The sequence below is a fragment of the Astatotilapia calliptera genome, chromosome 20 (genome assembly GCF_900246225.1).
Source record: "Astatotilapia calliptera chromosome 20, fAstCal1.2, whole genome shotgun sequence".
In the NCBI taxonomy this organism is placed as follows: Eukaryota; Metazoa; Chordata; class Actinopteri; order Cichliformes; family Cichlidae; genus Astatotilapia; species Astatotilapia calliptera.
In genome coordinates this window covers 4,108,291-4,135,881 of record NC_039321.1, presented here as the reverse complement: position 1 = coordinate 4,135,881, position 27,591 = coordinate 4,108,291, and the positions used below count along the sequence as shown (strand labels likewise).

Genomic DNA, 27,591 nt, shown 5'->3' with positions numbered 1-27,591 from the left:
AATGGAAACTAAATGTCATTAAAGCAATCTAAAATAAATGAACGAAACAACTGGGTTTTAAAAACTTGTTTAATTAAATTAATTAAATCAGCCAAACTATTTTTATAAATTGTCTCAAGTGAAGAACTAGTAAAACCAGTTAATTAACAATAATTATCTTCAGTGTTATATAGTTGCTTCAGTGAGTTTTATACTGTAAGATAAATGTTAGGGCAAGAACCCCAACAATCAGATAATCCCCTGCGAGCAAGGCTAAGTAATAGTGGGGAAGAAGAACTCAGTTAGGCCCCTCCAGGATCAGGCTAAGGGCACATCTGCTACAAGCAACTGATGAATGAAGACAGAAAAAAGGAACACTGAGAAATCAAATTTAAGCCAGTTTTTAAAGTTAGTAAAAAAGGTCCAATGTTAAAATGCCCAATTTTACAAGAAATAGAAGACATAAACATGTTTAGAGGCTGCTCCAAATCAAAAATGTTGTCATCTGATTATATTTTCTCTGTGCTTCAGTTTTGGTGACTGAAAATTTAATATTGTATTTCACAGGTAGCATTGTCTCAGTGTTCCACCTGTACAGTGTATAGATGCAGTTTTCCATCAAAGCCAGATAGCAGTACCTGATAAAATTTCACCCTCCTGTCCACATATGACATCTTCTGGCTCCGCCGATAATAAGATTACAGCTTCAAAATGCAGAACTTGTGAGATCGCAGTGGCTACGTTCTGATGTTATCTTTGTCTTGCTCCTTGAACAACAACAGCCATCAATCAGATGCAGGTTTTTGTTGGCACTCAATAACATAAAACATCGTCTCAAACTCTGCGGCATTCAAAGCATATAGCATGTACTCTGTTTTCAGAATTTTATGACACAATTACAAATATTAAAATATTTCCATGTGAATTTTAAAATTATTACAGACTAATGAATAAATAATTTCAGTTGGATGAAAACAACAGGAATGTTGCGTTACGCTGACATGGGCATCACTTGGTTTGAACCCAGTGATGTTTTTTGGTAAATGCACAGCTGGAGAAATCTATGAAACCCAGATTCACCAGCAGTCTGAAATGTGACACACCAGCAGCTCCACCATCCAGCAGTTTTTTCTGTAACATTAGTGATGATGAAATCCACAGCTGCACTCCAGAAACTGTCCATCTTTGGTCCTCTACTTTGTGTCCATAATAGATAACCGCAGTCACTTGTGTTTAGTGGGAAGATAATCCAGCTCATCGCTCTCCTCTGGTCCTCTGATGTCCCCAGAACTCTTCTCTTCATCTGATCAGACACAGGAGAAACACAATGAGTGAACCAAAAACAAACAAAACCAACAGGTATCATAAAAACTCCTGAGTGTGGTTTACATACAGATGTTTTCAGATGACAGCAGCTCAGGAGTACGAATCCTTCCTTCCTCGTACTGAGTTTTCTTCTCCAGGAGTCGCTGTTTGCTGGAATTTATCTGAACTGAACAAACAGGAAATGGATCTAGTTTCAGTTTCAGAAAAGTTTAGGACAGGTGTTCAATAATGTCTGAAGAAACTAAGGTGTGGTCCTTTAATGAGTTGCTCACATACTTGAAGGCTCTGGAGATGTTGACTTCAGGGACCCTGCAGGAGAGAAGCCGTAGAGCCTTGCAGTTGCATCTGCCGTGGTTTGCCCTCTAGTCTCTGGTCCTGCTGGGGCCCCTCTCAGTGCTCCGGGTGCTATACTCAAACTGGTGCTATTGGGCTGGGGAGGGAAATTGTACTGGTCCTCAGTGGGCACCGAAGGCTGGTTGCACTCAACCTCTGTGAGCCTAGCTGGACTGCGATACTGGGCTTTGGTGGAAGGAGATGAAGACCTGCAGCTGGTCCCGTTTGATCTCAGCTGAGAGCGAAGGTCGTACTGGGAGAATCCTCGACTCTCGTCGGTTTCACATGGACCAGCGAATGAACAGGAAGACACAGGAGGGAAAATGGATGACGGGGGAAGAGATGATGATGAGTGAAGTGGGTCAGGAGTGGCGAGGGTGAACAAAGAGGGAGAGGAAGAAAATTTGGTTGACTGTGACACTTGGTAGGTATCCTCCAGTGGTCCCAGTTTACTCAGCTCTTTGGAAAGCTGTTGTATATTAGAGTCCAGAGAGCGGGGAGGTCTGGGGAAGGACTGGTAGGGAGGCTCCCTCACCATTTTATATACGTCTTCAAGAGATGCACACACCTATGAAAAAACAAAACAACACACTGAGGTGAAAAACAGGAGGATCCAAACAGGAGCCCTGAGGAACTCCAGAGTGCTCTAAGCAGCAGTCACAGAAGTCCAGATTAAATTAAATTGCACCACAACCAGTCTGAACTGACAGGATATGCATCTGAAGAAGTCTGCAACCACTGAAACTACATCTGAGGAGGTCTGGAGAGACTGAAACTACATCTGACAAAGTCCAGATTAACAAAACTGTTTAAGAGGAAACCAAGTGAGTGTGGCTGGCTCTTACATCTTTCATTACCGGTCTCTTCCTCCTGAGTTTTGCCAGACACCTGCAGGCCAGATCCGCCAGTTGCAGGCTACCAGTAAGCTCAGCAGTACCCCCTGCAACGAAAGTGAACACAACAGGTAACAGGAAGGACATGGAGCAGGCACAACAAGGACAGGGACTGTGGTCTTAGCTCAAACACTGACCTGAAATCAGCCGTTTGTCAAGATGCTTCCTCCAAACTGCTTCAGTTGAGCCACCCGGACCTTCCTTGATGTCCTCCACCAGGTCCTTCTGCAAACCAGAATCAAAACCAGGGTAAGCCCGACTCAAACAGACCAGGTTACCGGCAAGGAAACACACCAGCCGGGTTTGGAAGGATTCTGCCATTTTCCAAAGCTTCAGATTCATCCATCCATCCATTCGCTTCCGCTTATCCTTTTTCAGGGTCGCTGGAGCCTATCCCAGCTGTCATAGGGCGAGAGGCGGGGTACACCCTGGACAGGTCGCCAGTCTGTCGCAGGGCTTACTCACAGGGACAGACAACCATTCACACTCACATTCACACCTAGTGGCAATTTGGATTATCCAATTAACCTATCCCCACAAGCTGCATGTCTTTGGACGGTGGGAGGAAGCCGGAGTACCCGGAGTGAACCCACGCAAACACGGGGAGAACATGCAAACTCCACACAGAAAGACCCCGGCCTGATGATGGAATTGAACTCAGGACCTTCTTGCTGTGCGGCAACAGTGCTCACGACCGTGCCACCGCGCTGTTCAGATTCAAAACAACCCAATATGCAAATCAACTGTGTGAGCAGGTGTGTGCTATTACCAGGTATCTGTCTCGACCCATCCCATCTTTCTCCAGAGCTCGACGTCCAGTCAGCACCTCGAGCAGCACCTGAAACACACACACGGATGTGTGGACACACACACACGCACCATTTTCAGACACTTGCTGTGTTTCTCTTCTGTTTTCTGGTCTCAGAATAAAAATGTTCAGTTTCACGTCAGTTCCTAAAACAGGATATTTCCTGTTGCCAACTCTATAACTTGCCTACAACTAACGAAGATGTTTCTCTAACTAATAGATGGTTGTAACTTATTTTATAAACAAAACCACCTACAAATTATTATGTTTATGATATTTTTTTTATGGTTTAATGGCTGATGTTTTAGTGTATTTAATTATGCTTTTCAAACGTATTTATGGAAAAGCTTGAAGCTTAGGGTGCAAATTATGCTTTACAGTATACTAGTATTACAGATCAAACGATAACGCCGTCATACTTGAAGTCTTTCTGTTTCCAGGTACTTTTTTTTTTTTTTTTTTAACTTCCGTGCTTCGGTTTCAAAATCTACAACTTCTTGTTTACATCTTTTGTGGTGTTTACAATATTTTCTAGAGGAACAATCAAAATTGAGGCCTGCAGCTGTAAATCTTGCTACTCCTCAACGGTTAGCCATGGTCCACATCGAAGCATCACATCATAGTGATTAGGAATTAACTGCATTAAAAATCAAGTCCTATAATATTAAAAACATACATGTTTCACACAATTTTCCACTGTTGTCATAATAGAAATGGGCCTGTTTCTGTACCAAACTACAAAACGTTATTGGAAAAGCAGAAATATTTTTATAATTAGGACTATATGAATACACAGAGTCCTCCCATACTGCACTGAGGCCCTGCGACATCTCACCACTCCGAAGCTGTAAACGTCCAGTTTGGGTCCCAGCTCTCCGCCTCTCACGTATTCCTCCGGCAGATAAGCCAGCGTTCCTCTCACTGTTGTCGTTTTACCCACGGATGTCGTGCTAGCTGCCGAGGTGCCGGTGGGTACAAACCGAGCCAGACCGAAGTCTGAAAGCTTCGCCGTCATGTGACTGTCCAACAAAATGTTGGAGCTGGAGAGAAACCGATGCACATAAAGAAAAAGAGTTCAGGTTAACACACCAGGTGAAAGCAGAGGCTGTGTTTTTGCCAGTGCGTCGCCATAGTGCAAATACTCGCACTAACAGACTTTTAAAAAACAAAACAAAAAAAACAACAACAAACACATCACAGATGACTTTTTGACATCACTCAGCCTTATAACCAGGTGGACCACATCAACTGTGATAAATGAGTAAATGTGGCGGTAAATACACTTCATGCAAATCATTTCATTACTTCTTCAACGGAAACTTTATCTTGATGTTTTTTTCCTGTTACCTTTGTATGAACTGTGAAATGAAGGCATGAATTTCAACTGAAACTTTACCCGACGGTCTGCCTACGCTGACGTGTTTTACACACAATTCAGAGGAAAACAAAAATGATGGCGACCTCCAGATAGCAGAAGAGGAAGAAGAGGGGCTTGAATGTGTATGAACAAGCAAGACTGTAGCTCGTAGTAAAAAGTGCTTCGACTGCTCAATGAGAAAAGTGCTATATAGGTACTAGCGCAGCTTCCAATTCAATAACATAAATAAAAATAAATTCATCATCAAGGCTGGAATTTGATAAGGGAATTTATGACCTATAAGCAGAAATAATATTTCTCACTTTCAGATTAGTTACTCATCGTTTCCAGTCATTTCTCTCTTCCTGCTGGAAATAATCCAGTATAGCTTCTGCTTTCTGCACTTTTCAGTGACTCATGTCAAATAAAAGACTGTAATACAGCTGTTCACTTTGATCTATTTAACACATGGATTCATAAATACACTGAAGAGCTCCAGGGTGAAGATCACCTTTTCACATCTCCGTGGATCAGCAGCTTTTCGCCTTCAGGGGGGCAGTGGAGAAACTGCAGAGCTTCTGATGCGTCTTTAACAACACTGACTCTCTGAGGCCACGAGAGCACCGCACACTCCTGAAACACACACACGGAAATAAACACACCCATGGAAATAAACACCCCTCCGAAACAAATAAACATTTGTAAATTATGTAGTGTGCGGGGTTTTCCCCAAGCACTGAAACTCGGGTGCAGGACTGAGTGTTTTTACAGAGCATCATGGAGAATGCACATGAAGAGGTAAAGGTGATTAATAAACACTTAAGAGCTACCATCATTATTTAACAAGCCTTTCATATTTATAATCACTTCCCATCAGTGGATCTTATTTATTTGTATATCACAATCTTTTATTCACATCTACTTGGAGCAACAGATGAAGGCCGATACACTGGGTGTATCAGGTTTCAGTGTTGCCAGCTTTCTTTCGGTAATATTGCAATAATATTGCGATAATGGCAAAAGCCAACACTGAAAAGACCCAGCAATGACCACCTATGACACCCAGAAAGCACCCGAGTCCTGGGAAAACCTGTGAAAACCCTGGAGTTATCTGAGCCGTGTGCATCTGTGTATGTGTTACGTTGTGCAGCTGGTCCTCCAGAGATCTGTTTTCCATGTAGCTGTAAATCAGACACAATGACCCTCCTCCGTCACTGAACCCTAAAAGATCCACAATGTTGCGATGTCTGAATCTGAGGAGGACACACACACACACACACACACTATAACAACCATGTGACTTTAATCAGAACAGATGAAATCTGCTGTATCTCACTGAGGAACTTCACCCACCTTGACAGTTGCTCCACTTCAGTCTGGAAGCTCTTCTTCAGCAGAGCCCAGTCCAGCAGCCCGTCCTGTCAAAAACAGCAGCAATTCTGACCAATCACAATCTACTTCCTGGCAGTAAAATGGACCAATGAGAAGGCTTTTTCAGACAGTGAGCGGTCGACCCCTCTCTAATTATCAGTCGATGTTTTTCTTTTAACTTTTCTAAAAAGAGCCAAAAGACTCTTTCAGACTAATTTTGTCTCCGTTTCCATGGCGGCAAAAACCTCGAAAATGACAGTTGTTTTTAAAAATCTGTCTGTGACAAAACCATAGACTGTACGTTAAAGATGTTGGCAGCTACCGTGACAGCACCCATTGGATTGTGAAGTCCGTTGAACCCTCGAGATGAGCCATTTTGCTGACACCATGTTGCTGTTTTGATACAGGATGTGCACACTCACCGTCACACACATGTTGATGAGCAATGAGCATTTCCTGGAAAATCCTCTCTCACACTTAGAATGACCCAAATTTACAAAATGGACTGAATTTTTCATTAAGTGTGACTGAAACGAGAAGCTGAGATGATAACATCAGCAGTAAAGTGTCGACTATGGTCCTGACAGAGCGCCGTCTTCCCACAGACTCACTTTAGGACCTCTACGATGGCTTCACTTTTTAGACCCAGAAGCTAAAATTGAAGCTCATATTTTGTGTGGAGACGGGCTTTAGAAGGGAACCACCCAACCTGACCACCACCCAACCTGACCACCATCGCAGGACTTCCAGGTCGCTCTAAAACGTCAACCAAATGTACAAGTTACCTAAACTGGCCTTCTAACAGCCAGCAGGGGGCGACTCTTCTGCTCTGTGACCTTTCGTCTTAACATTTTTGACTCAGTCACTAGTTCCAGGTCAGACTGAATAAAACATGAAGATCATTTTGTAAAATAAAGAATCAAAAAATACTCTAATTGGCTAACAACTACTCACTCATTAAAACGATTAGCTAGAGGTGTCGTCATGGGGACTTGACTAACCAATGGCAAATGGCCTGGAGGCTACATTCATCTTTTATAGGGTCCGTAGCTGTGACAAGCCAAAACAAAAGCCTGCACAGCCTTTTTGATCTATTTCCAACTTTTGTGTTGCTTAAACTTCATTGTTCATGGCCTGCAGGTGGCGACTCCTCTGGTTACATAAAGACTTAAAGGGCCCTTTCCTCAAAATGAAAGTGTGCAACACCATTTCTGACTTTTTTGTATTTCATCTCATTTCCTTTTATTTCTTTGGTGCCCGACAGTTTTAACTTTCTAGCTCGAGCGCAGAAATAATCAGACGGTTGGGATCGTGCATACATTTACTCGAACTGCAGCGTAAACTGTAAGCAGAGTTTTTCTGTACCAGTCCTGTTGCTGCCTGAAAACCGCTCGCTGTCTGAAAACTCCTCAAGACTGAACTGCATTGTGATTGGCTGACCTCTTTGAATTTCTTGACGGCGCACTTCATGTCCTTCAGAGTCGCTCTGTACACGACTCCAAACCCCCCCTCCCCTATCTGCAGGCAGGGGGAGAACCCATTTGTCCCAGCATACACCTCTTCATATGACAGGCGCATCACTGCGATGCTGCTGCTCACCGCCACCATCACCTGGGGCTGGGGGATGACATCACCACCATCATCGTGCTTTGTTGTAGTGATGTATTTGTATTGATTGTTGAACAAACCTTGTGTAATGTGTGTGCAAGTATGCGCGTGTGAGAGAGAGACCTGGTGACGTTGTTGCACTTCAGAGCGCAGGCCCGGGGGGGGCGATGCAGGTCTGGGTAATGGACCTCCTATTCCTTTATTTACAGAATAAAGTAGTGACATCATCAGCGTCACAGAACAAGCCGACTGGACATACGTAAATGTCTGTTTATGCTGTGTTACCTGAGCCCAGTCTACAGGTGTCCTGCATAGGCGTGGCCCAAGGCTTTTTGGGAGGGGGGACAAACTGAGAGTCAGAAAAAGGAGATGAAGAAGGAAGATGACGAGCAGGAGCAGGAACATAGGAGTAAAGGTCCAGACTTCTCACCCCTGCAGACAGAGAGACAGAATGAGAAAAAGTCAGTCCTATACAAAAGGTTCTACTGAAAACGTGGACTTCAGGCACGTTGCACTAACGTATAGTGATGAAGTGTTTTAGGAGAATATGATCAAACCAATATGCGTACAGGGAGGGGTACAGCACTGAGGATGCTGTGCTAAGTGTCACTCTTTTAATAAGCAAGCATTCAGAAGATTCAAAAGCTTATGATCAGATTCCATCTGCTGATTCTAGTTCTGCATTTGACTGTTCGTCCACACCCGCAGTGCCAAAAACTCTTAAGTTTAGAAATGCCTTAATTATAAATTGGTTTTTATCCCTTTTGTCAAGTTAAACAATTCAATCTCCGTGAGTTCCCCTCTCCTTTTCACCTTGTATACTACTGGCTGTTGAGGTAACTGGACTAATTATGGGGTTATCAAATTCTCATCAAAGAATTTGATAACCCCGTTATTGTTATTATAATATATCCTACATGCAGGTGACTGCCCGTCTTTATCCCACAGGGATATCAGTGGTTTCAAAGTGTGATGTAACTGTGATCATCTCATTTGAATAGTGATAAAAGTGAAAGAAAAAAAAAGGGTATATGTGCACACGACCCAGTGGCAATTGATGTCTGTACAATAGAGCACATATAAGTACTTGAGTATCTATATGGACAAATTCTTTAATCATGAAGAATACGTTGATTTTTAAATGTGAAAAATTAGCTCAAAGACTCCACTGTGTTTGTAGACTCAGGCTGTTTGAAGTGAGCTCTGTGGTTATGGGTATTTTTTTGTAATTCAGTACTTGAAAGTTTGATTAGATATGAGATGACAGCCTGGTTTGGCTCGCTTACAGCTAATTCAGAGTCTAAGATTGAGAAACTGATAAAAACTTCCATGAAAGGCAAAGGAAACAAAGAGAAACAGTTTCTCATGTCGAAATGAGGAAACAGTTGTTCATCAGACTCATAATTGATTCATTTTTGGTGCTGGTTTTATTGTGCGAATGCTGCTTTGTTTAGCACTGTTTGTCCAAGATTAATATCTAATGTGGTATGACTACACAAAGATAAGAGGCAAGTTTATTCTTATCTTTGCATAGTCTTGCAGAAACATGAAAACAAACAATAGCGTAAAGACGTTTTTATATCGTCATCCGATATATATCGTTATATCGAGCAGCCCTAACAGGCAGCATATTCAAGATGAAGTGATAACTAAAGGACAACAACTCTGAGCAAACCCAACAACTTAAAAAAAACATTTACAAAACAAAGCACCATATGTTGGTTGTGATCAGCTGTAAACACCTACAGCATATATCTGTGAAATCCAACACATTTTAAAACCTTATTTTCCTTTTTAAAAGACACTTGGGAACAAATATATTTAAGAATTTTTAATATATGGTCTTTTTTTTTTCTAGATGCAGGTGTAAATAATTCTTTATTGACTCCTATTCATCGAGGGCCATCTCACAAGCACCGCGGCTGAACTGCAGCCAGTTTGTGCACCGTGGCATTAACATTAATATACTATCCCTCGGGGTCAAAGGTCATGAGTGTTTGGAGGTAAACTCACAGTTCAAGATGACATCACGGGGGCGTAACAGCTGCAGATCCTCCAGCAGGTCGATCAGCTCTCCGACTTGAATGTTCCTGTTCGAGCATTTGACCATCACCCAGTGGGTCCGCCTTTCCTGCCTCTCAGCCAATCGCACGTCATTCTGATCCATCAGTATCCCCGAGGCTGTGAGACAGAAACAGTACAATCAAAAACTGCAGAAATATGAAGTAAACTGATTTTACAGACACTCAGACTTCAGAGGACAAAAACTAGCTCGCTATAAACAATCACAGATATAAAATGCAATAATATAAAAACAGCACAAACAGAACATGTGAAATATTAAAACCTAAAGTTTAAACAGCATTTGGTTGAATCCGAACAGAGAATTTCCTCGTACACGTCACAGTTCATCATTCTGCTAAAAACTAGTGACCCGGCTTCACTGGTAGCCATACACAACCGTACCATAACATGTTTAACAGATGTTTTCATGGAACCTCAGATCTGGCCTTCTTGTTCTTGAGTGTAACCAGTGGTTTGTGTACAAGAAAGGCATCCCTTTACTGTAGACTTTGACAACGATACATCGACCTAACACAGGATGTTTCTGACTCTGTAAGATGCTGTGAAGATCTTCTGAACCAAGGAGATAACTCTAGGGCTGCTCGATTATGGCAAAAATGATAATCACGATTATTTTCACTGAAATTGAGATCACGATTATTTGACGATATTTATTTAACCCTTTAAGACCTACTATGGAACCAAGTCCACCAGAGCTTATATTATTATTATTTTTTTTTTTTACATGCTGTAGTGCCATTTGTGGGAGCATTTCAATACAACTGTTATAGCCCATATTTTAATAATATGTATGCATTAAGTCCATAGTAATTACATAAATTGCAAAAAAGTGCAATAAACTACAAAAAAAATTGAAAATCGCTTTTGTTTTGTTTACATATATTTCTACTTGGAGAAATTTAAGAGGTTTATCCCTCAAAACTTTAAATACAATAAAGTTGCAAAAAATAGTTTACAACAACAGGAAATTTATTTTGAGTGTCTTCATAGTTTTATTTTGGAGATACAGCAATTTTTATATACTGCAGGAAAAACAAAACACAATCCTATGATGCAAATTTGCAAAGAAAACAGCAGGTGCCTCATTTCACTGTGGGAAGTGTTACGAACAGCTGATAGGATCGGCAAAGCGTGTTTCTGGAATATTATGTTTTTGTTCCTGCAAGCGCTTTTTATGCAATTTTTGCAAAGCTATATGTGGAAGGAAACCGTGACCGAGGACAAGCTGATGGCATAAGATGTAAGTACAACTCCTCCGGTTTCATATGCAAAACAAATCATTGTGCTAGCTTACACGGTTCAGGTTCTACAGGGATTTAAAAATAGTTACGCAAAACGGAGCGTGCTGCTCTGACCAGCTTTAAAGGGTTAACAATGACTTTAAAAAAAATAATATAAAATAGTGTGCAACACCACTGAAGTTTTTTTTTTTTTTAAACTCTCTTTTCAACCAACGGCAGTCACTCTCCAAATAACTTCTGCTTAGCTTTCCGAGCTTCCCTTGGGTCCTCTTAATCAGCGGTCTCCAACCTTTTTTGCACCACGGACCGGTTTATGCCCGACAATCCGGTTGTTCAGTCTGACGTCACTAGCCGTGTCTGGGTCTAAACTCCGCTGCAGGTCCATATATCAAACGATCACTGTGGCATTACTGAGAGCTGAAAAACTGTCTAAAGTCTTTCATCTTTAATAAAATGATCAGCGTTCTGCTCTACCAGGTGTAACAATTGAGTTTAACATCCAGGCATCCATGAAAACGGAATTTATGACATTTAACGGAGTTAGAAGTTAGCAGGGAGTTAGCTCGCTAGCTTCTATCTAAATACAATATAGCATGTCCTGACTGCGGGGTTTTGGAAACAAATTAAAACATACAGCTCTGCTATCACTTCCAGCATAAATGAAGACAGAAAACTAAACAGCAGTGACGTTTGTAGGGTTACTGAAGTTGGGCTAGCTGGTATATAATGATGTGCTACGTGACCGCTAGCGACACAGCTATGTTAGCATAATATAAACAAGCTAACTTTTTTTCCACTCGATAAAAGTTAATGTGAGTGTTCTCGGTGGTCAGGAACAAATGTAATCGCATGGCAGGATGCTGTAAAAGGACCAAACTTCAGCCAGGAGAACAACTGAGATAATCCATCCACAATACGAGGTTAGTCATTCATATACTGCTGCATGGGCTGGGCTGTAGTTACATCGTAAGGTTTTAAAAACTGAGCTTAAATAAATGATTAGCGGTAATAAAAGCCGAGGGAGCTCAACAGTGATCACTGACTGTTTTAGGAGCTTTTTGAGATCAAATAGAAGAAAATACATAACATTAAACATGTTAACAACACAAAAGCCATATTAAACGCAGACTACTTTAGACCCGGAAGTAGGATTCGTCGCGTCATCACTGAACAACCGGATATTTTCACGGACCGGCCTTTAAGGTGTCGCGGATAAATGAGGGAGGGGCTAATAATCGGCTCAGTCATTTTTAATGATCGTTGAAAGCCCAGATCGTAATCGTGATTAAAATTCGATTAATTGAGCAGCCCTAGATAACTCTGTGATTTTCTTGGTTCAGAGATAATTTTGTGACACTTTCAGGCCTTCTGGTGTTGCCAGTGTATCCATTCTGTTATGCCGATTGCTGTCTCTCTAACAGCTTTATTTGTGTTTGTCAGCCTAATAATGCTTCCCTCATTAATATCAACACCTCTTTGTGCCTCTTTTTGAGAGTTAATGCAAATTTCAACGCTCTGAATCAACTCCAGATCTCTTATAGTCTTAGTTTGTCATGAAATAACAAAGGAACGAGCCTCCCTTAGCCAAGACATGGCCTCCAAGTTAATTGTCCAATCACTTTTGAGCCTCTAAAACTGTGCATGATGCTGCATTCCAGATACCTCTGAATCCAGATGTTGGAACTTGGAAATTAGGGCGTTCCAGAAGAAATGAGGAAAAAGAAGATTTGTTTTGGTTCTTCGCAAAGTAGAGACATTCAGGAATCACTAGCGTGCACCTATGGTATCAATTTGAAAATCCTAGATGACTTCCTTCTGAAAATCATCTGAATGCAATGATTAAAGAAAACTTGACCTCTGGCCTTGACCTTGAGGTCACTGAGATTCAAGCTCGTCTAAGATTGTTAGTAGATGGACTTATGGTATCAATTAGAAAACCCTACATTGCCTTGTTCTCAAGTTAACGTTATCATAAACTTGGGTGTCCACGCCACCCGCCTGGTCGGGGCAATGACAATTCCCATCAGCCTTTTACGGATGATCTGATATCCTCGTGTCGGTGTTGTTCCCACATCATCATAATAAATGTTGTTCCAGGTTCAACATTGCAAGTGACCAATCACATAGTTGTGACGTCCCCCTTTTGTGCCTTTGAAAAATACCGCCTTAAAAAAAATCTACTTCACTTGAGAGAAGAGAAACCGCTTCTGTCCGCCGATCCAGGAACTTGAATTCTTTGAATTTCAGGATTCTTTTCTTTAATAAACGGTAAACATTATACATATTGTCCTTACAGAAGCGGTTTCTCTTCTCGCAAGTGAAGTAGATTTTTTGAAGGCGTTTGTTTTTTGAGGTCGCGGATGACGTCAGGAGAAGGTGATTTGCATAGTTGAACCTGGAACAACATTATTTATGATGACGAGGGAACAACACCAACACGAGGATATCAGATCGTCCGCCTTTTACGGCTGAGGGGTAAAAATGGCTGTAACTCCTTGAAAGCTAGCGCAGTTCTTTTTTAAAAGCGCTCGAATTAAAGCTGAAAGTCTGCACCAGAATCACATCTAGATGATTGTTTTAAAATTTCACCGTGGTAGTGTACAGAGGCGAGAACACAAAAATACAGAAAAAAAAATTACTCCAAATACTTATGTAACCTCACATACTGTATGTTGAGGCATGTGATCTTATTTGTCTTATTCAGCGTGCAACATTTGCCCCTTTTTTTTTTTTAAACATCTTTATCTGTTGGTTAACACTTGTGACTCGTGCTTCATCTGCAGTGTTGCATTAGAGTTCGTCTGAAAGATTTTCAAGGACATAATCAACGCACGTGCTGTCCACCACAAACCACAACTCCATCACCTGATGTGGGTGGGATACACAACAACTGGGCCCGATGCTTTTCAGTTTGGGAAAAAAAAAATGACCAGAGTTTACCACAAGGAGGAAGTGCAAAAAACCCAACATAGACCAAAGGAGCAAACAGGAAAAAGCACAGGCGATGGCAATTTATTGTTCTAACAACTGGTTTCATTTCATTTCAAAGAAGTGCTTGTTCTGCCGTCTCCACAGCAGGGCAAAAATGAAATTACCAGCAACAGCAAAAAATATGAGCTAGAACAGCCCACATTAGTGGTACTTTGTCTCTCTTTTTTGACAGCTACAACAAGCCAACCTTCACGGTTAAAACAAAAAAACGAGTATCAAAAACTGATTTTCCTTAGGGGCGAGCGTGGCTCAAGAGTTGGCAGCTCATCTTGTAATCGGAAGGTTGCCGGTTCGAGCCCCAGCTCGGACTCGGTCGTTCTGTCCTTGGGCAAGACACTTCACCCGTTGCCTACTGGTGGTGGTCAGAGGGCCCGTTGGCGCTAGTGTCCGGCAGCCTCGCCTCTGTCAGTGCGCCCCAGGGTGGCTGTGGCTACAATGTAGCTGCCATCACCAGTGTGTGAATGTGTGTGTGAATGGGTGGATGACTGAACGTGTAAAGCGCTTTAGGGTCCTTAGGGACTAAATAAAACGCTATACAAATACAGGCCATTTACCATTTTAAACTTTGTGGCTTATATTGACCAGGATAAGGCGCGATGTCTCGGGGATCACTGTGAGGGTGATGCAAATTGGAACTTATGGTGATATCAGAGAAAAGGTGCAGGTGGCCAAAACACTAAAGGTGAGGCTTCAAAATAACATCACAATGCCTGGCTCCATCATCTGTATACAGTTTCTGAGCCCTACATCTAAATCTTTTTTAAATCATCTTTTCTCCCAACTCTAACTGCTCTAGTATTTCTTTTCAGTGTTCCACTTTGACAGCTGTGAATGTTCTCTAATGCTTAAATTTTACTTTGTCGTTTTTCTGTAAAACTTCTATTTCAGTAGAAGAGAAGCTGCCAGAGGTCTTCCTCCCCACCATCACCAAATGCTGCTTATACAATGTAAAACTTTAAAAGTGTATTTCATTCGAAGAAAACTTAAGATTTTCAAGTCACCTGAGCTCAATATAGTACACCAACATAACAGAGCTCTACCTAATTTTTAGTCAAATAAAACCCGCACAACCTTAGTTAAGAGAGTTTACAGTAAAACTGAAAACTTCTGGATTTTTTGAGAAACCTCAAACTGTTTCTAATCACATTTCATTATGCGTCAGAACACACAGGCATTTCAGTTTCTGTCACATTCTTGTGCTCCGTATTTACTCAATATTAACCAAGAGCACTTACAGATAACGTCTACCAGAGACTTCCTCAAAACAGCCACCGGTGAATTTATCTATATTTAGGCTAACTGTAGTCAAAATGTGACCTAATATCGGAAGAAAACTGTACCTGATTTAATCTCAGTTGACACTCACGCTAAAGCAATCTTTTATTAATAGTATTATATATTTTACAACTTTGTGGAAATAGTTGGGACAGGTAAGCCTGTACCTGAGGGCAGACTGAGAAGGATGGATCACAGCTGAGGCTCTCACAGCTTGTTTAATTCTCATTTTCTGTAGTGATTTCACATGGCAGCAGTTAAAGTTGTTACACAGAATAAACACGCTAGAGTTTATTTTGGTGAAACACCCAATTAACGGTGGACTCCACCGTCCCTCCTACCCCAAGCTGCTGGCCTTTAGCTCTCAGTCAAAGTTCGGGTTCTGACTCACCAAAGCGGGTCCAGTCCTGGTTTGACAGCCCGTCCATGATGCGGCAGAACTCACAGTCAACGGAGGCGGGCAGGTTGTAGTACAATACGGCCCTCGGGTCTCCTCCCGACATCTTTACCTAACTCCTACAAGTTAGTCCACGCTGAAGCTAATAGGCTAACCGATGACAGCGGCCACCGCGGGGAACTCTGGGTGGTCTGTAGGGTATCAGATTCACACAAGGACCTGGATCACATCAGAACCGCCCGGAACGAACCTGTTCAATCACTTCAAAAACTCTCTCAAACTACAGGTTTGAGTCTTTCAGCGCTTCCGCCTAAAACAAGCTAGCTGCTTCCGCTCCGTACTACCGAAATAAAAGCCCAAATAAATGCACTGTTTTAAAACTTTTTTTCTTCACTTTTTACTTCTTTTTTTTTTGAACAAATGTTTTACCTCGTGAGCCACATACACCCCCATTTGATCACAAGTGGACCACACCAGTGAAATTCCCCTTTCTGACAGTTTAAATCAGTTTAATTACACATTTAATCCTCGAGATGTCTTAGGACCGGACCGACAGATAAAAGGACATCTCAGGTTTTCTACATGATAAAGAAAAGCTGTCGTGGTAAATGAAAAAAATCTGTCAGCATGACTCCGAGTTTAAATTGTAAGACATAAAGATATAAAATGTAAAATGACTGGAAAAAAAAGTTTTGGTAGTTTATCGACTATCCTGATATTATAAAAGAGAAAGCTTTTTGCAGAAAATGGTACAAATTTGGCAAAATTGTGCATCCTTTGTAACAAACAGACATTTCTGTAGTAGTAAAAACAGCAACATCTCTTATCACTCTAATTTTTTACCTATTACCTAATTAGTTTGGTTAAGCATAAATGGCCATGGGAGAGGTCTTTATCTGTGGAAAATACAGCTGTAAAACGTAGAAAAATGCAGTTAACAGTCCGAAATTTATTCCTTCACATTTTCAAAAGCTGCCCAGTGGGGCCAGATTCGAGTCTTTGCTTGGCCAAATTTCCAATTTATTTATTTTGTTTATATGTATTATTTTTTATTTATGAAGCCCAGTAAAAATTCAGTAAAAAAATAATATAAATTCTTTGTTTGGGGGGTTAATGATAATTACTCAAGCATAAAATGTACTTTTTGATTATTAAATCACCAAAAATAACCAGGAAATCCAAATATTACTCTTCTCTATACCATGATTTGTAACAGTGTATTACATCAGATCGGTCATTCTTACATGCAAAGTGTCAGCTTCTCCACTGTGACCGTTTCCTGGTTAAATATAATTTCCTGCATGACAAACTCCAGATTGTTGTTGTTTTTTGTTTTAACTATCAGTCAGAAAATAGGATATTATTAGAACTAGAGCTGCTTGATTTAAACCACAGTTATTTTGGTCAGTGCTGAGATTGCTGTGATGGAATCCAAATACAAACAGAGTTTTGAAAACATGTAGATGTATTATGGTTATAAAATGTCCTTTTCACATTGCAATTAATGTTTCCTGCAATGCATTGAGCTATGTCACCTGAAAGACACACTTTATTGTAATATATTAAGAGATTTCATCATATTTTAACTTATTTTATATTAATTTTTATGCTTACCACATTTTATACTTGTTTTACATCCTGCAGGACTGATGTGTGTAAAGACCTCGTATGACTTTCATTTCACTACAGGAAGTCCTAAGTGAGTATTTCTTTGTGGCTTTGACTAAAATGAGTCATTTTCCTGTCTGAACTATGACAAATGTGAAGCATTGCATTGCATTGCATTACATCACACACACACACACACACACACACACACACACACACACACACACACACACACACACACACACACACACACACGTTTCACACTTCCTTTTTCTCACCTTATTTTTTTGAATGTTAGTCGTTGAATGAAACGCCTGAATGCTTCATTAGCTCAGTTCAGTTTGTTTGTGTCAAAGGATTAACAACAGCAAAGTGTTATTATTAATACCACATACAGCTAGAATAACAGCATGAAGTAGAACCGTGAAACCGAAGGACTGGGTCACGTCTCGGCGAAAAACAGAGAAGCTTGGTAGTTTTGCTGACCTCAGTGGAGATATTTGAAAAAATTCCAGGTTTAAGAATCTGGTTTTGTCATCAGATTAATAATCCGTCAGGTATGAGACTGCATAAAGATCGCAGGGATTCATGTTCACCCTGTGCAGCTGGGCTCTCATATCTAAGGATTTTTCTTGATTGTTTTTTAAAGGTACTTTCTATAAACTACAGTTACACAGTTTATTCTTTTCATGACACTGGTGAACTGAAATGCTTAATTGCATGAAAAAAGTTTAAAATAAATAAAAAATAGGGGTGATAGATTTTGTTTTCCGGTCTTCGTTGCCTTTATGTGGCTGTCTTGACTCGACCTAAAGGACATTGAGACAAATTCTAAAAATTAGCATGAATTAATTTTTGTGGGTCCCCTCCAATGCTGAGGTCCCTACATAATTGTCATTTCAGTCCACTGCCGCCTCATTGCAGGAAGGTTGTGGGTTTGGATTCAGTCTGGGGCTTTTCTGTATGGAGTTTGCTTGTTCTCCCCATGTACGTATGGGTTCTCTCCGGATGCTCCCGCTTCCTCCCACAGCCCAAAGGCATGCATTGAGTTAGGTTAACTGGTGATTCTAAATTGACTGTGTGATCATGAGCATGAACGGTTGTCTGGCTCTCTGAGTTACCTCTTTGACAGATTGGTAAAAAAGACTAAAAAATGTGCCCCCATTACGCCACCCACTGCTGAAAGCCAAACAGAGTGTTTTTGCCATCTTAGTGTTTTGAAACTATGAGGCGTGGATATGACTGTGAAAGTGAGCGTGCCACGGGGTCATTAGTCAATGAGAATACCCTGGATTTTCCTCCTCTCTGACTCTGATATTGTCCATGTTGAAGACAAAATCTGCAATGTTCATAATTACCACCAGGGGGCGACTCAAGTGGAAGCACATTGTGAAAAAAATGTCCCTATAATTCCCCGCTCTGTGACCTCAGTGAATGATTTCATTGACTTTATGGGCTTGACCACTAGTTTCATGTTATACTACATAAATGGGTGACGTTGCACAGTTGGCTTGCCCACCAAAAACGCTCATTGGCCCCCCTGTGGTCATCCTGTGTGGGTGCCATGGTGTTTTTAGCCCACAGGGCCCACAGGGCCCCCATGACGGTTTTCTGTGGGTCAACCCATAGTGTGTTTGCCCACAGAAAACCCACAAAGGGACCCCAACAGGCAAAACTGTTGTTTATCCTGTATAGGTCCACACAGGCAAGAAGTAAAAGATATCAGAGAATGTCCAATTTTCATATTTTCAAGTCAGGCTTATTTGTTTGATAGGATTTGAGTTTATTGTTGTTGGGTTTTTTCACCCCTTTGAGGGCAAGTGGATCCACAGTGAAGTGGTTTACATTCATTTATACATGCAGTCACTGTTGGTGCACTGTAGAATTTTGCTGTCCTTGAAAGCTCTTCATCCTGCAGCTACATCACTTTGGCTGAAATATGTTAAATGTTGTTTTTTTTTTAATAAAAACTGGAAAAAATCTAATTCAGACTCAGAGGGAACACTAATAAGTTTTTACAGATGTGGCAGTTTTTTATCATTTATTTTAATTCCTTGAAAACAACTGGACTTGCCTAATTTTGAGTATCTTTTTTTTAAATGGTAAATGGTCTGTATTTCTATAGCGCTTTTACTAGTCCCTAAGGACCCCAAAGCGCTTTACAAAACCAGTCATCCACACATTCAAGCACCCATTCACACACTGGTGATGGCAAGCTACATTGTAGCCACAGCCAATAATATATATTGGGTTGGACCTTGGGATGGGGATTGGTTATAAGTTGTTTAGTAGTTTCCAAAACAGCTTCACAATTGTTAATGGCTGGAACTGTATTGATTTATGCCTTTATATCGCTTGTTTTGTCGAGGCTGATAGGTCAAACTACATGTGAATGAAGTGGAATTTATGGCTCAGCAGAGGGAATGCGTTCACAGGCCGCTGGCAGCTCGAGGATGGCCCGTCTACCTACAGCACGCTCTGTTATAGATAGAGGCAGCACACAAAATATGTGGTACAGCTGGCCTGTGGGTCACTTTCACTCTTTGTTGGTTCGTCAGCTGTTGTTGGTCTGTCTGCCAGCCCAGGAAAAGGGCAAAGTTACAAAGAGCTGAAATGAAATCAAGTTTTAAAAATAATAAAAAGTGTCCACTGCAGACACTGTCTGTGCTTTTCATGCTTTATTTTTGAGCTTCAGTGTTTGCTTTGTGTGTCTCCAGTTCCTGGTGAACGCCGCTGTTGCTCTCTTCCCTCTTCCAGCCCACTTATCAACCAATCAGGATTTGGCAGATCCAACGCCTACGGATAGTGGAGATTTTGGAGAACTGCACAGGAGCGCATCTGTGGTGAGTGAAAACCCCTCTCAGTTCAAACGGAAATGTGTACGCAGACTGACACAATTTCAAGACAGAAATTATACTTAAGGAAGCGGCTAAAATTTGCTTTTTTTTAATATTCATTGAAAAATTAAGAGTCACACTCCATACCAGTTGGCGGTGGTAATGTGCCCTGGATTGTGGTGGCCAGGTAGTCAGCCCACTGGGTCTCAGTCTGAAATGTGGGGCACACCTGGGTCCACACCGTGGGTATGCTGCAGACCCACAGTGGGGTCCAGGTGTGCCCTCATTTTATGCTAGTACTTGCTACAGTGGGCTGCCAACAATGGACCGTGTGGGTCTACCCACAGTGCAGCCAGATTGCCGGGGCATTGTGTTTGTGTTTGGCTCTTCTGCAGGTAATCTGGTTTTAATGTGTGCTAAACAAGCCTCCAAAAAAGCTTTTACTCTTAACAACTTTCACTTCATTTTTAAATAAAGGGTTAAGATGGGTCACTGTGGCAGCAACAGGGTATTCAAGACAGTCTTTTCCCCAGTCCTTGATGATCCTCCCCGCTTTCCTCAGGCACCGCTTCCTGTAGATGTCCTGGAGGGAGATAATCTCACATCCAATTATCCTTTTGGCACACTGCACCACTCTCTGAAGACCTTTGCAGTTGTAAGCAGTGCTGTTGCCATACCAGGTGGTGATGCATCCAGTGAGGATGCTCTCAATGGCACAGCAGTAGAAGGTCCTGAGAATGCGGGGGCTCATGCCAAATCTTTTTTAGTCTCCTGAGAAAGAAGAGGCGCTGCTGCGCCTTCTTCACTGTTTTGTTTATGTGTACTGACCTGTACTGACCATGTGAGATCCTCTGCTAGATGTACACCTAGGAAACGGAAGCTGTTCACTCTCTCCACAGCAGCGCTGTTGATGATGATTTGGGGGGGGGGCTTCTCTGAACTCTGTGGTGAAAACTAATTTCAGCTTCTTTTATCTGTGATGTAACTCTTTTCGTCATAACCTCATCACTATAGGTGAGGATTGGAACGTATATCGAACCGTTCAGGGATTCTTCAGCGTTCTCATTCTAATGCACTTTGAGGAACATCCCAAGCCCAGGTCAAAAACTATCCTCCATGGCTGCAAACAGTCTGAGAAACTCTCTGTTTTCCTTCCTGAGTGGCTCCTTCAGGCTAACCAAAGGTTCTTCTGTCTCAAACGTCTCCAACATCCACACTTTTGCTTATTAACCAGCCAAACTCTCAGCTCTTCTAGCCTTCCAGTGCCTTTCCAGTGTTTCAGGAATCCAACAGATCAACTAAGCCAGCGGTCCCCAACCTTTTTTGCGCCACGGACCGGTTTATGCCAGACAATATTTTCACGGACCGGCCTTTAAGGTGTCGTGGATAAATACAACAAAATAAAACTAGTACCGAAAAAAATATTTATTTATAACACACATGAAAAGACCCAGGAAAACCGAGTTAACGATAAAAACGATAACAAAATAACGCTGAAAACCGATAAAAACCCTGAAAACTATACATTTCACACCTGAGCCTCAACTCTCGCGGCCCGGTACCTAACGACTCATGGACCGTTACCGGTCCGAGGCCCAGGGGTTGGGGACCGCTGAACTAAGCCCAAAGGCCTCCTTCTTTAACCGTCAGCATCCACCAGAAAGTCCTTAGATTTCTGACACAACAGGCACTGACCTAACTTCTGGAAAAAAGCTCCTTCTAAAGTGGAGACCTTAAGCATGCCTCCCTGTCTTCCGTTGCAATAGAAATTCTTCTGGAGGCGTGAGTTAAAGTGTAGATGTGTGTCAGAAAATATTTACATAAAATAAAGTGTAATAAAAAACATTATGAGACATTTTATAAAAGTTTAAGATTTGGCGTATTTATTGTTTTGAACCATTTTAACAGTGTATCTTGTAAACAGTTACATATTTAATACTTACTTTAAATACTTTAAAATGTATTGTTTTAATTTTATATCGGTTTTGCATATATTTTTTGCGTTACTGACGCTGATATTTTGACGTTTGTTATTTTTACAGATATATTCAAAGCGGTACGAGAACGTCTCACTTTGACCGTCTTCTCGCGGGACTACACCGCCCCTGCACCGTGCTGTTGACCCCATGTCGGAGCAAATCTCGCGGTGTTGGCGGTTGACGGCGGTTGGAGATGGAGTCCGAGGGGGCGGGGTGCAGCAGGAGGGAGCAGAGATGTTTGGAGCTTTTTTTTTAATATAAAATTATTTATTTAAATAAAAATGGCCGCCGTGGAGAGCGGAGAGGAGAGACTGTAAGTGGCTTTTTACATTTATCCTCCCTTACCGTGCCGCCGCTACCGTGGCTCCGACGGCTGAGAGCCATTTCTGTCGTTTGTTTTATCGAAGTGAAAGTGCGTTGATTTTTACCCCGGCCTGTCGCGGCGGAGCGGGGTTAGCAGGAATACGTCACCAACTTACTGCTCAGTCTGTACTTTAGCTGCGGAGCGGAGCTTAGCCTTAGCTTAGCCCGTCCTCCGCGCACTACCGGGCCGCTCCGACTTTACCACAACTCTCCTGGAAGTCAGGCCGGGGAGTTGTCACAAATATCCCAGCCGCGGCTTAGCGGCGACGGTGCACCCCTCCTCCCGCGCTCCGTCTGACAGGCAGGAGCTAACGGTTGCTAGCTGGTTAGCAAACACAGTGTTCTCATGAGAGGAGGGTCCGGCTGTTCACACTGCTCATCACTAACCCGGGTTAACCCCGCTCACCAGTAACCTGGGCTAACCTCCCTCACTGCACTCGCAGCCTCCACCCAACCACCTACCCAAAGCGGGCTGAAACAGATCATTACCCTGTTAGCGGCCAGCTGCCTTAGTGCCGCTGAGCCACATAGACACAGAGTGTCTGCCACTTTTTGCACATGTTTATAACTGCAGAACGGGAGTAGAACCCATCACCTGTGCGTGCGTGTGTTTGTGTGTCCTAGTTTCTTCAGCAGCTCACTTCCTGTTCCACCTGCAGCTTCAGCAGCACCAACACTCACTGAAGTGTTTGTCTCTCAACAGCATCACTGCCATCATGCACTAAATGTACACACACATTGTACAATGGCAGAATTTATCAAAATAAAAACACATGGGTTTCCTACTCATCCAGCGGTGTGTCTAAAAGTTTGGGGGTTGGGTGCCATGCCCACCCCCTTGAAGAAAAACCAAAAACATTCGCAGGAAGAGATGCTACAAGCTGCTGTTCCTCCAATGGCCACTTGAGCCTGTCCAAAAGTGAGGCCATCTCCTTAGAGTCCAGTGTTAAAATGCCAAACTTTACAGCATTCAAAATCATATTTAGACTTTGGTACAAAATACATTGTAGACTATTATGGATAGCATCTCCTGTCATAACAACTCATGAGTAGGGTGATTTTTTTTTTTTTTGTAACTGTAGGCTTGTTTTAATAGTCAGTTGTACTAATTAGTACACATTAGTGGGTGTGGCTCAGATCAACATGGCAACCAGGACAACAGAGCTTTAAGAGTAGCAGTGACCGTTTTAGCCCCCAAACCTAACCACTTCATATTATATATATATATATATATATATATATATATATATATATATATATATATATGTATATATATATATATATATATATATATATATATATATATATATATGTATATATATATATATATATGTAATTCACCAATCATATTTTATATATATATATATATATATGTATATATATATATGTATATATATATATATATATATATATATATATATATATATATAATATGAAGTGGTTAGGTTTGGGGCTAAAACGGTCACTGCTACTCTTAAAGCTCTGTTGTCCTGGTTGCCATGTTGATGTGTTGTTTTGTATGGATAACATACATACTGCGGACACAGAATATACTTCCTTTTGAAAGACACTGGTCTCATATTTGCGCTAGCACAAAAAAGTCACTCTCCGTGAACAGACAAATTTCTTTCTTGTGAATGTTTCATGCAAGTGTCCTTTTATTTTGAATTTTTTCTAAAATTATTTTTGACTATGCTGATAACTTTCTAAAACTATCCAGGAAGCTTTTACTTTGAAAATAGCACACATTAATGCATACTTTTAAATTTCCCAAAGTAATTGGAGACACATTTAAAGTGGCCTGGTAAATTTCTGTAATTAAATAACTGGTGACTTTCTTTTTGAACACTTTAATGCTTTAGTTCAATATTCCTGTGAGTAACTGGAGTTTTTTATTTTAGAAAAATTTTTTGAAAATTTTTATTGGGAAAATCTGACAAACTTCTGAATAAGTTTTATCTTACTTAGGACTTGGCTGTAGATGTCTGTAGTGAGAGCCTGTGGTTGTCTGGCTCTTTCTGCTTACTCTGGTCACATCAGCTGCCTGTTGAACTGTAATTCACCAATCAGGAAACGGGGCTTGAATAGGCTCTAATTGAATCAGCCAATTGGAATATTCAGTTTGAACTCACCAAATGACACCAATCTGACAAAAGCTAGACCATTTGAATCAATTAAAGACTAATTTGCTGAATCAGCATCCACACTAATTAAAATCATTCCCATTAAAACGATATACACATATTATTGGTTCAGTAATTATAGTCCAGTAATGTAATCTGTTTGTTTTTGCATAATGAGAACTTTTCCAATCTGTGCAAGAAATATAATTCATTTGTTAAAGTTGTATAATGAGAAATGCCAGTCTGGGAGTATTTCTTACTTGTGCTAATGAAATAATTTACTGACATCCATATATGTGGACCGGCTTTGTAGGATTTTATATTACTGTCATAACAAAAGAACCAGCGTGAAAGTAAAGTTCACATTCAAGATAAACTTTAAATAAATCCCGGATCAACAAAGCCTTGAATGTTCACCCACAGTAGCAGAGGAAAAAAAGGGTCTTAAATAAAGTATTAAAATATTGAATGCGTACTTTGATGAATGAGTCAGGGGATAAATACTTGAATCACTACAGTCATGGCATTTTACTGGTTGCAGCTGTAGTGCAACCAAAACTATGTGTGTCTTAAGAATTGTGTTCAGTGTTTAGGGATTTTTAGGGATTTAAGTTATTTATTTGACTTACATCTTAAATTTTACAGCTGCAGCTAATGTTTTCAAAGGAGCTCTTAAGGGGGGCCAGTGCCACCCCATGCCCCGTCTCTGGACACACCCCTGGGTCTGAAGGCCCTCCAGGAAATTCTGAGGTTATGCACTTCACTTCCTGCAGTCTGATGTTTTCTGCATTGAATTATGATGAAAAACACAGATGAATGCTTGACATCAGTTCAACTATCAGACATTCTGTGGCATTTTAAAATAAGTATTCTCAACTTTTCACATTTATTATGATCCCTGCTGAGTCAGCACACATGTTTGGATGTTTTTTGTTGTCTTTTGTGTCCAACTGTTTTCAAATGTGAGAGTGAAAGTGCAACAAGGTGATAATTTTGTCTGATTTCAGGCTGCTTTTCTGTTAGCTCTCTATATTTGGTGAGTTCACCATTTCATAGTGCTGTGTGAATGTATAGTGATTCTTTATACAGCCTATTTATGCACTTGAAGTATCTCAAAATAACAACCAGTGTTAGATGTTCATGGTGTAATTACTAATTTAAGGAAAATACTGCTGTATGATATAGGGCTGGGCCATATTATACCTTTCACGGTAATACCAGTACAATTTTAGGCAATGTTAAAAAAATGAAATATCACGATAGAATATGGGTAAAACACGCATGCGCAGTGCCTTTGTTTTTATACGCACATTGTACAAAAAACATGGCGGCAGCGGAGAATGAGAAGGGCAAAAGCGGATCGTTGAGTGAAACAGATGAACCAGAATTGGTTTGTAACTAGCATGGTGACAAGACGCTGACTCAACAAACAATCGGCGTAGCTTTAAATAGCTGCACGCCTTATGACAAAAGCAGCAAACACTAGGGGGAACTAACTAATGAACTAAACTAATATAAACAGCTGCTTGTTTAGGTGAAAATAAATTGATGGGGTTTTTTGCACTAATAAAGTTGTGGTATCGTCAGTTATATCGTTATCGCAAATTTTCAAATATATATCGTGATAAATATTTTTGGCCATATTTTCCTGCCCTAGTATGATATAATTTATGACAGAAATACACCTGGATATATATTAATCTAGCTAATGTTGATCTGTCATGTTGTGACAGCATAATTAAAATGACCAGAGCAACTTTCGATACAGGGAGTAAGAAGAATGAATCAGTGGATAATTTCAGACACAACCTGTGGGTCACTCCATGTCAGTTTACCAGGTGCCTCCCACCTGACCATCTCAGAGATTCCTGAAGAAGTTCCAGTGGAAATATTCATGTCTTAATAGGAGTTATGCAACATTCCCAACCCCTACTGTATTAGTTTTCTCAAAAGCAAAAACAAAAAACAACAACAACAACAAAAAAAAACTGTTTAATGGCATATTCATAGCATATTTATAGAGACATGTCATGACATGTCTCTATAAATATGGACTCTCGGGAGTGGAGCTCAGGTTAACGTAGAAAGATTGGTTATGTGATCTCTGACAGCAGATTTGGAGGCCTGTGGAAACCACAGGTTTGGAGGTAGGGGACTGATTTTAGTTCAGAGCTTCTCATATACAAGGCACATAATGTTCTTTAAATTGCTTCAAATCAGATGAATGTTTTCACAAGTATTAAAGCCTGAAAAGGAAAAAAGCAAAACCAAAAAACTCCAACGTATTTTCATTCAGCTTCAGTATGATATTCCTCAGCTATGATACCTGGTATCAAATCCAATGTAACAGTTAAACAAAGAGCAAATTTCTGTTAATATTCAAATTTAGAATTTGCTCCTAATACCATATCATCTCAACAAAATATACTGAAATTAATATATGTGTGTGTGTGTGTGTGTGTGTGTGTGTGTGTGTGTTTTAGGCCATGTCCACACTGATACGTTTTCATTTGAAAATGCATCTGTTTCTCTCCGTTTTGGCCTGTCGTTCTCACCGAGACGGCGTTTTTGGTCAAGGGAAACTGAACTTTTTGAAGACGCTCTCCAAAGTGGATAAATTTGAAAAGCCGTTTTCGCATCGCCGTGTGGACTGCCAAGATGGAGGCTTTCGAAAACGATGACGCATTTTAGTCATATGATGCAGTGATGTGAAGAATTCAACTAAGATGTCGGACGACATTGTAGAGGAGTCATTTTGTTTGCTCCTAATTTTGACAGCTCTATTAAAGGTTAATGTCAGTTTGTACATGCTCCATATAGCTCCATATAAAACTGGGCACTTTTCCTCTGCATTTTGCTGCGACTTTTCAAAGAGCCGGAAAGTAAATATGGAAGTGACGCAAGTCAATCATCTTACGTTTCACGGATGCGCAGTACATTAACAGCCTTTTCAGTGTGGATGAAAACAATTGAAAACGATAGTGTGGACATGGAGCGTCTTTAGATGAAAACGCCGT

General features: G+C 40.9%; 2 protein-coding genes across 2 annotated transcripts in view; one reads left to right on the top strand and one right to left on the bottom strand.

Annotated features, from left to right (window-relative positions):
• Window positions 1–51: 51 nt before the first annotated feature.
• irak1 (interleukin-1 receptor-associated kinase 1) lies at window positions 52–16,006 on the bottom strand. The gene is made up of 15 exons (XM_026154675.1): window positions 15,659–16,006; window positions 9,689–9,856; window positions 7,961–8,107; window positions 7,799–7,872; window positions 7,508–7,684; window positions 6,050–6,114; window positions 5,838–5,949; window positions 5,208–5,329; window positions 4,175–4,379; window positions 3,301–3,369; window positions 2,669–2,756; window positions 2,484–2,578; window positions 1,582–2,206; window positions 1,373–1,471; window positions 52–1,282 (listed from the first exon to the last, which is right to left on the bottom strand). Exons 1-15 carry the CDS (start codon window positions 15,768–15,770, stop codon window positions 1,203–1,205), a joined length of 2,238 nt encoding a protein of 745 aa, XP_026010460.1. The 5' UTR covers window positions 15,771–16,006; the 3' UTR covers window positions 52–1,202.
• Window positions 16,007–22,212: 6,206 nt separating this feature from the next.
• mecp2 (methyl CpG binding protein 2) overlaps window positions 22,213–27,591 on the top strand; it is a 27,832-nt gene continuing 22,453 nt past the window's right edge. The window contains exon 1 of the mRNA XM_026153661.1: window positions 22,213–22,401. Within this exon, the coding sequence (XP_026009446.1) occupies window positions 22,370–22,401 (32 nt within the window). The 5' untranslated portion in view covers window positions 22,213–22,369. The remainder of the gene's footprint in view (window positions 22,402–27,591) is intronic.

Coding starts and splice junctions, on each gene's coding strand:
- irak1 (XM_026154675.1), bottom strand. CDS start 15,770: ATGTCGGGAGGAGACCCGAGGGCCGTATTGTACTACAACCTGCCCGCC. Junction 5,330..5,837: donor TGGAGGACCAGCTGCACAAC/GTAACACATACA, acceptor TGTGTGTTTCAG/GAGTGTGCGGTGCTCTCGTG. Junction 4,380..5,207: donor ATCCACGGAGATGTGAAAAG/GTGATCTTCACC, acceptor GTTTCTCTCCAG/CTCCAACATTTTGTTGGACA.